This window comes from Urocitellus parryii, chromosome X (assembly GCF_045843805.1).
Source record: "Urocitellus parryii isolate mUroPar1 chromosome X, mUroPar1.hap1, whole genome shotgun sequence".
Taxonomy (NCBI): Eukaryota; Metazoa; Chordata; class Mammalia; order Rodentia; family Sciuridae; genus Urocitellus; species Urocitellus parryii.
Window position 1 is genome coordinate 86,984,066 of NC_135547.1, and position 9,684 is coordinate 86,993,749.

Here is a 9,684-nt window from a genome sequence, read left to right on the forward strand (position 1 = left end):
TTGTCCCAGCTACCAGTAATACTATAGTCTCCAGGTAGTGGTGGTCCATGGTAGCTTCCTTCCTCCCAAAAGGACACAGTAGAAATATAAATTTTCCTTGTTCCTTTTAAGAGTATAGTTCCTACCTCCTGGGATTCTCATTTTTATACAAACAAAGAGCTCTTCACTAACTACTTGATTAATGAGTTAAGGGTTATTACCTTTGGGGTTTTTTTTCCCATAAACTAAAATGCCTATTAGAATTCTATACATATTCTTTGATGGCCATATTACAAACCTCAGCTATGCTTGTGGGTTTACATATACAGAGTTGGAATTTCCTCTGTCTTAAATAACTATATTACCATCCTGTCTTGAATGGTCCTGAGTTTCAATTATTACTTTTCTTGCTTTTTAATTATAAATTGCTGTTATTCTAGCTTCTTTTTTTCCTGTTTAGTTTGGTTATCTGGCTAATCGTATAGTGAGTAGTGATACATATCTGTATCAAGAGTGGGTTTAACCTATAATTTTCTAGTAACTATATTTTAAGATATTATTCCAACAGATATTGAATTCTGACTTCAATATTCAACAGATATTGAATTCTTACTGGTGGGCTCTATAGTCAAAAATGAAATCACTCATACCTGTTATTAAAGTGGGTATATATATATATATATATATATACAGATCTTTTACCACCTCCCCCTATATTTGCTTCCATCATGACTCCATGTTTTTTGCATAGTCTTCTTATCAGAGAGAAATGGAGATAAGAAGAGCAGATAGATTGTAGGACCTTTTGTAGGACCTTGCACTTAGCATTCTTTGCTGCTGTTCCTCCTCTCTTGCCAGGTCTCCATCCAATCCCACCCCAAGGAGGAAAACTGGAGATTGCTGGTATGGTGGTGGGCCAGTGGGCTGGCAGCAGATCCTCCAGAGGCCGAGGATCCTTTGGCATGCAAGTGGTTTCTGTCGGTGGGCCAGGAAAGGGGTATGTATTCAAATGGGTTGGTATGAGCTAGTGTCAATCAAGGTGCCCTTGGGAAATGACCAGCTGTTGAATCCTTCTAATATGGTAAGAGGCATTAACCAACTATCCATATTTAAAGCCAATTTTCTGTTTAGTTCAGCAAACATATACTAAATGTCCTGCCTTGATGAAAAAAAGTTTTGTACTAGAGAAAGTGGAACAGTATAATATAGTATATGTACTATATGGTAATATAATATGAAAAGGATAGAAACATAGGTTTATAATAGTAACTGAGGAGGGGCATCTAACTAAGCTGGGTCAAACTTCCTAGAGGAGATGGGCAGCTAACCAAGTGAAAATGATATGGATGTGGGCTTTGTGTTTCTCATGATCACTTTTTCTCCCACTTGCTAAAGGCATGGAAAAGAGCAGACTGGTAGAGGATCCAAAGGACACAAAAAAGGAAATAAACAAGTAAGTACCTTTTGTCGAGACTCTTTATTTTCTGTTTGATAATCTTCTTTTTTTAACTGAGTTGCCAGACATCACAGACATGGAAACCTGAGCTACTCAGGGAAGGAAGTTGTCATATCTTCTCCAGGCATTTGATTCCATTCCCCTCCTCTGTAAAAGTCTAGTGAGTGCCTGCCTAGAACTCTTCCTGCAGGGCTGCAGAGGCACATCCTTAACCCTGAATGAGGCCACAAGGCAGAATCAAAGTACTGTGTCCTAAAGACCTGTGTCTAGCATAGTATTTTCTATATAGCTACAGAAAGGAACCAGAGTGTAATGAACAGTATAGTTGCCTACAGCCTGCCTAAGCTTCTAAGGGGCCACCAGAAATGTTTGAACAGTGTTTTGCACTTTGCTGAATGTGGAAAAGGGAGGGGGCATTAACATTCTGCTTGTTTTTAAAATGTTTTTATTAGTACATTATAGTTATACATAATAGTGGGTCCATTTTGACATAATCATACATGTGTAGAATATTGTTTGCTCCATTTCAGTCCCCAGTACTTCCCCCTTTCCTCCTCTCATCTCTCCCCCTGTTCCCCTTCCTCTATTCTACTGGTCTTCCTTCTATTTATTTGTTGATTTTTTTAATTGGATACACACACATACACATACACACACACATACATATATTTTCACTGTGGTGTATTTATATATGTACATAATTTGGTCAATCCATTCCACAGTTCCTCTATTTCCTGTCCCTCCCTCTTCCTCCTCAATTCTCTTCCTCTACTCTACTGATCTTCCATCTATTTTCATAGGATACCCCCTTTTTATCCATATTTTCTTGTAGATTCCATGTAAGAGAGAAAACATTCAACTCTTGACATTCTGAGTCTCATGTTTTTCATTTAGCTTTATGATTCCATCCATTAACTGGCTAGTGAAATAATTTCACTCTTTATGGCTGAGTAAAACTCCATTGTGCATACATATCACATGTTCTTTATTCATTCCTCTGTTGGTAGTCATGTGGGCTGGTTCCATAACTTGGCTATTGTGAATTGTACTGCTAAAAACATTGAGATGCCTGTATTCTTATAGTATGCTAATTTTACTTCTTTTGAATAAATACCAAGGAATGAGATAGCTGGGTTACATGGTGGTTCCATTTCTAGTCTTTTGAGGAATCTCCATACTGATTTCCAAATTGGTTATACTAGTTTATAGTCCCACCAACAATGTATGAGTGTAACTTTTCCCCTATATGCTCACCAGCATTTATTATTATTTGTGTTCTTTTTTTAATGAGGTGCTAGGGATCCAACCCAGTGTCTCATACATGTTAGGCAAGTGCTCTTGCCACTAAGCTACAGCCCCAGCCCTATTATTTGTATTCTAGATTATTATTGCTGTTCTAACTAGAGTGAGATAAAATCTAGGTGTAGTTTTGATGTACATTTCCCTGATTGCTAGGGATGTTGATTCATTTTTTCATATATTTGTTGGCAATTTGTATTTCTTCTTTTGAGAGATGTATGTGTAGTTCTGCTTATTATTAATGACTCAGAAAGGTCTTAAACTTTCTTCCAATCTATGCCTTGAACTATATCATCATTCCCACTGATCCTTATTAGACATTCCCCCCACCGCCTCAAAATATAGACTATGCGAAACTATTCCTGTACTGATCTAAAGTCTCATATAGGGGCTGTGCGTGCAGCTCAGTGATAGAGCACTTGCCTAGCATGCACAACTGAGTTCAATTCTCAGAATTACAAAATAAAAATCTGGTACTGAACTCAAAACTGCTAGGCTTCTCATAGTATTACAAAAAACTCTTGAGGGCCTGCTCTCCACCAAGCCCCATACATTTTAAATGCAGTCTCTAATCCTAAGCAATTTTGTCATCACTTCTCAATAGTAAATCTACTATATACCATCCACCCTCACTGCATCCAGGTTAATCCCCAACATCTAATGTTTTCTCAAAGAATAAAAATTTTCCTTAATGTTATTTTAAGCAAAAATTGAAGCTGGAATATCACACAAAGCATTTTATAATGCACCCAAAGTTAGAGAGCAGTAATTTGGGGAGTTTTTAAGAAAGTACTGTACCAGTGATCTACATCCTCAGCTCCACTATTCTGGGAGGTTTTTAAAGCTGCTCACCTTTTTCCAGAAACTGCTCACTAAGGTAAAAAGGATTGCAGCTAGATGGAAAATTAGTCAGCCAGATAGGTTTCCACAAAAAGATATAGTTTTGGTGAATTCACCATGATTCAGGATTTGATCCTCAGCTGTATAATCTGAAAAAAAAATCTTCTAATTTTAGCACCAAAGGAGTAGATCAATTTCTCTGTGGTTGACTCACACCATCCAGGATCACAAAAGTGTCAATACCACTTATGTTATGACTGGGCAGTTGGGGAAAAGGAAGGAATTAAGAGATAAGTACTAGTAAGTACTGATTTATGATAAGAAATTATTATTACAATGTATTGCACACATGCTCTTTTGGAGTCACTCTTAAAGATGTATGATCTCTGGCTGGGGTTGTAGCTCAGTAGTTGAGTGCTTGCCTTATATGCATGAGGCACTGGGTTCCATCCTCAGCACCACATAAAAAATAAATAAATAAAACAAAGATCGTGTGTCCATCTACAACTAAAAAAAAAAAAGTTTAAAAAAAATGTATGAGCTCATCAAAGCCACATGAATACCCTGTAAGGTACTTATTACTCCCCATTTAAAATAAGATGAAACAGAGGCCCAGAAAAATGAAGGACCTTGCCACAACTTATCCATCAAGTCAGTTATCAGAGATAACGTTCCTGCCTGAGCTAACTGATTCCAGAGCCCTGTCCTGAATTGATGCCAACACAGCATAATGACTCATTGTTAAAGACAAAAGTCAGACCCAGGTCTGGCTGACTGTAGTGCACATATCCTTAACCATTACTGCCAGAAATTTCTTTCTCTAAGTTTAAAATAGAAGAGAGACTACAGTATTAGAAATTTTCTTGGGGCCATAGAATCAGAATAATGATGTTAGTTACCATTTGAGTTGTGCAAGACACAACATGTTCTAAATGCTTTACATGGAGTGTCTCATTGAATTCTTACAGGAACCTATGAAGTATATACTATTACTCTCTATTTTACAGATTAAGAAAGTGACAGAAAACAAGGGATGGCAGGGATCTTAAGTTTCTTGTAGATATGATTCCTTCTATTCTAGAGGGAAATCCTTGTGTTGACCTTGTTTTTAGGTAAGGCATCTTCACCAGACGGAGCTGCTGCTACCTTGCTGACTCGCCTTTTTCTATGCAGTCACACTTTCTCCAGGGAATGAGATAATTAATTATTCTAGCCTACTAAATCTTATTCTATAGTCCTCTCTTCTGAGATCATCATTGTTTTATATGTTCTCAAGTTATTAAGTCACTTGTTTCTAATATTTTTATTTCTTTGTGGACTCCCTCAGATGGCTCACTCCATCTTCTGTGTGGATTTTACAAGTTTCATCTTATTTCCATTTTCTTGAGCAACACTTCTTAGTAGCCTCCATGTTGTACAGACCTTTAAGCCCAAGGATTTAGCTTTGCATCAGGCTTTGCAATTTACCGGTTCTGTGGCCTTGAGCAAGTTACTTAACCTCATGCCCTAGTTTCCTCATGAATATAATAGAGAAAATATTATCTACCTTGCAGGGTTGTGAGGATTAAATGAGATGACATATGTAAGGTGTGTAGCACAGAGCCTGGAACATGGGAAGTGCTCAATGAAAATTAGTAGGTGTTATTTATAATCAACCACAAATTCAACAGGTATTAGCTTTCCATTATGTATTGTACCTTATTGGAAAGAACAAGGCCTCTGGGCTCAAACAGGCTTGGATACAAATCTAGGCATACCAGTGACCTTAAGCAAGTCATTTTATTGTTTTTTTTTATGGGGGAGAGACTCTATTGTCTTATCTAGAAAATGAACAGGAAACTGTATAGCATGTCCAACCACATGGTAATCAGAAACTACTGTTATTCCTACTAACATTCATCAAGAACCAGCACTAGCCCGCAAGGTAATGCAGTTAATGTCATTTGCAATAGCAGTTAACATTCTTGGGATTAAAAGAAAAATAAGTGATTATTTTTAGTTATAAGAAGAACCAATAAAAATTTAAAAAGAGAGGGAAATGCTGATTACACTGATTGGACCAGTGCATACTGTAAGCATTTGTTGAAATATCACACTGTCTTATTAAATATGTATAATTTGTAATTAGATAAAATAAATGAAAATTTTTAAAAGATCCTCTGGTAGTTAAAATGGTAAATTTTATGTTATATTTTTACAACAAAAATTAAAATAAGAAAAATAAGATTCTGTGGAATATTACACATAAATCTGTTTTTTTTCTTTTCCTTTTATTTATACAACCAATCACAGCATTAGACTATTTTGCATGGAAGTTGAGAAAGTGAGAGACTAGAGGCTGACACAAATGGAGTGGAATTCTGGCCCAACCACTTTCTATCTTAAGCAAGTTACTTTCATCTTCCTGAGACTCAGCTTCTTTGTTTATAAATGGGACATCATAATATCTACCATTTAGATCACTATAAGTATTAAAAAAAAAACATGCCAGGGGTATTGGCTCACACCTGTAAACCCAGCAGCTCAGGAGGCTGAGATAGGAGGATTGCAAGTTCAAACCCAGCCTTGGCAACTCAGTAAAGCCCTGTATAAGACCCTGTCTCTAAATAAAAAAAAAAAAAAATTTTAAAGGGCTTAGGATATGGTTCAGTGTTTAAAGTGCCCCTGAGTTCAATCCCCAGTACTAGGGGAAAAAAAAGAAGAAGAAAAAAATATATTGTAAAGTTTGGTAAGCAGTACCCGTGTCATTATTGTGTTATCATTGCCACTGGATTTTAGTCAGATCAATCTGTTTTACCCTAAATTCTCAGGCAAGTATCAGAATACTATCCTGATAGTATTGATATCCAGTGTCAAGCTTTAATCTGTGTTGTATTTTTAAAGAACTGAAACAACTTCCTCAGGTTTGTTTATGAACATGTTTGGGAATGGCTAGCCAGTTTGAGATTAACATTTTCACTGAGCATCTATCTCTGTTTTTGACAGGGCTCTTCAGATGGAATTTCTAAATCCCTGGAGCTTCGTCAAGGGCGGTCCCGCTCACAGGTAAACGGAAACAATGGCACATTGATCAAGGAAGAGAAGAGTGATCATCGTCTTCCAGCTCCATCACAATGTGCCTTATCCAGAGACAGCAACGTGTGTAATAATGGTAACCGCTGCCTCCCTGTGAAGAATGGGGAGAAGAACCGCTTACAAGAGCAAAAACTAGAAACTGTGGCACAACGGAAAGAGGAATGACAAGCTGAAGATGGCTTCACCAGTCAGGAAGAGGGGAAAACTATACTTTTCTGATTCTAGGCCCAAGTTAGAGGAGGCTATAAATGCTTGCCCTAGATTTATCCAGGATTTTGATAAGATATCCTATTGAATTCATCTATTCCCCTTCTCTATCTTATTCTGGGTCCCCTGACCTAGGACCCAGGGAATTTCTGGTTAAAGGTGAATAGCAACAAAACTAGTTCCAATTCTCAAATTTAATATAATAGTACCAATATTCTCTTTATCTCCTCTGGGAGGCTAGTAAGGCAGTAACTGTCAGAAAGCAGGTGTTATCATGTAAAGTCCTATATAAAAGTTCCAGCTTTGGTTTTCTGAGTATCTGTCACGGCATTCATTTGCAGACTTACGTGATAAACCTGTGGGGTCAAGGGAACAGCTGTCTATGGCTTGCTCACTATTTTTCCTCTATGAAGTGAAGGGGTTGACCTTGATATATAATCAGTATCCACTTCCTCCTCACTCTTTCTCCCACCTCACATATCCCAGGATTTTTGTATACCACCTCTAGCTCTGGCCTGACAATCAGATAGGTAGATGTTTTCAGGGAAGTGAGTAGTATTGGTTATTTTATTTTATTTTATCTTATTTTATTTTATTTTTTATTTTATACACTTAAAAAAACTACCAATGGCCTTTGTACTGGGAGATTCAAGTGAGTCGGAAAAGTACTGGGCAGATTTTTCCTGCCTCTCAACCAGTGCATTGTTTGTAAAATAGAAGATGTGGTGCAGTTCACCCACTCTCTGCTGCCCACACCCTGAAAGGGTGGGAATCAATGTTATGAAACTGAGTACGAAAGGGACTCAAAAGACTCTGTGTGTATGTGTGTGTGTATGTGTGTGTATGGGTGTGTGGGTGGGTGTATATATGAATGCGTGTATCTATATGCATACACATACCCTTTATATAAAGAGACAGATCTATTTATCTATACATATTTTATATATATATAAGTGTGTGTGTATATGTGTATGCATACACATACATACATACATGGTGATGTCCCAGAAGATTTACTGAATTTCCCAGAAATGCTTCCACTGCTATGGAGTGGTGGGTTTCAAAAGATCACACTTTAAACCTAAAATCCTTACTAAGTCACAGCCCATTGCAATTATGAGAAGATGGGCTACTCTAAATCAGACACAAAGTACTCTCCAGAGATTGCCTGTTCAGAACAACACTTGAGTTGTTACAAGCTTAATCTTGAACAGAGCCCTCACATCCCATATGGTGAAAACAGGAGGTTGGAATGGGATTGGGAAGAGTTGGGTGTTTCTTTAAGAAGGTTTAGAGAGAAAAGGAGGATGGGAGGTAATTACCATTCGAAAGTGCTTTCAGCCAATTTGAAGCAAATCTCCTCTGGAACTCCAACATCAAATTGGCTTCAGGTGAGAATAGATAGACCTGAAATCCCTGAAGGAGGGAAGACTAACATTGGAAAGATGGGGTAGGGAAGTGTGAGGAAATTTGACAATTTGATTTTACATGCCTAGATTGTTTCATTTGTTCATTGACATTTTGACTACCGGATCTTTTCATTTCCTTTGCAAGGAAGACTTCAGAGGACTCTGTCCTGGGCCTTGGGAAGCATTCTGTAAAAGATTCTTAGCCCCCCATGTGGCTAGGATCTGCCCAGGATAAAGAGGCTGTTCCTCCTTGCTGGAGATAATCTTGAGACAACTTTACATTTCCAGTTTCCCTCCTTGGACAGCCAAAATATGAGGGGTGGAAACATGGCTTATAACAAATTAGCATCGTATCTTCATTCAGGAATTGAGGCTTCCAGCCTCACACACCTCCTTTTGGGCTTTATGATATTCTTGCCCAAGAAGTACCATTTCTACTAGACTATAACTGACTATAGACTTCTAGCAGGGTTCTCTCTTTTTGAAAAAAAAAAAAAAAAACCCATGCACCTTAACCCACAGCAGGTCCTTGGTGATTTTATTTTTTCAGACCAGAAGGCTGCTAATTGCCCACTTATAATGACAATATGAGAAATTGAAAACAGTCTCAGACTGTTTAATCCTAGTCTGGCCCAGTTTACTAGAAGCCACAAATTGCAGAGGGAAGGAGCCCTGGAGTGCCTTGTCCCCTGCCCAGATACTTCTTACATAAACCAAAGAAGGATGACAAGAGTGTACACCTTGCCAGATATAAGCAGTAACAAAGTGTACCAAAACCTCTTTGGAATTAGCTCCCCTAATTTAGTACCCCTTCTTCTCTTGGACCATCCCAACCTTTTGCCAACATCTTGAAGGTTAGGACTTCTGTATCCAGCAAGGGAGGGAATTTGTAGTAAATTTAGGTGGCTTGGAATTTTCTTTCTGAGCCACGGAGGGATGAATCCTTTGGAGCTCTAAAAGTAATCAGAATCACTGAGCTGTGAGTGAATGAATATATATATATATATATATATATATATATATACACACACACACATACATACATATATATGTGTGTGTGTATGTATATGCATATATATATACATATATATGTGTGTGTATGTATATGCATATATATATACATATAATATATTCATTTTATAATAGGAAGTACTTGGAGTTAAATGTAAGGTATCTTTTCAGTTGCTGTTCTGTGCATCTTGAATCTTATCTGACACAATCAGATGACAGTATTGTTAACTCTCACAGCATTAAGAAGACTTCTTATTTTGTAGGCATTCACTGTGAGAGGCAAATTGCTGCTTTGACAAAGATGATTCCAGTTTGCCAAAAGGCTTGCTTTTCTCCCTTCCACACACCTCTACTTTCCTCCAGCCTGGCCCAGGGTGAAACAAGTGGTTTACCTGCAACCGTGACTTT

General features: G+C 37.7%; 1 protein-coding gene across 2 annotated transcripts in view; it reads left to right on the forward strand.

Annotated features, from left to right (window-relative positions):
* Positions 1 to 9,248, forward strand: part of Fam120c (family with sequence similarity 120 member C) — a 126,261-nt gene extending 117,013 nt beyond the window's left edge. Inside the window, exons 14-16 of one of the 2 annotated variants that reach the window (XM_026407410.2) lie at positions 838 to 976; positions 1,375 to 1,432; positions 6,560 to 9,248. In XM_026407410.2, coding sequence (XP_026263195.1) covers positions 838 to 976; positions 1,375 to 1,432; positions 6,560 to 6,814 — 452 coding nt within the window. In that variant the 3' untranslated portion in view covers positions 6,815 to 9,248. The remainder of the gene's footprint in view (positions 1 to 837; positions 977 to 1,374; positions 1,433 to 6,559) is intronic. The other variant, XM_026407412.2, reaches the window with a different exon arrangement.
* The last annotated feature ends 436 nt before the right edge of the window (positions 9,249 to 9,684 follow it).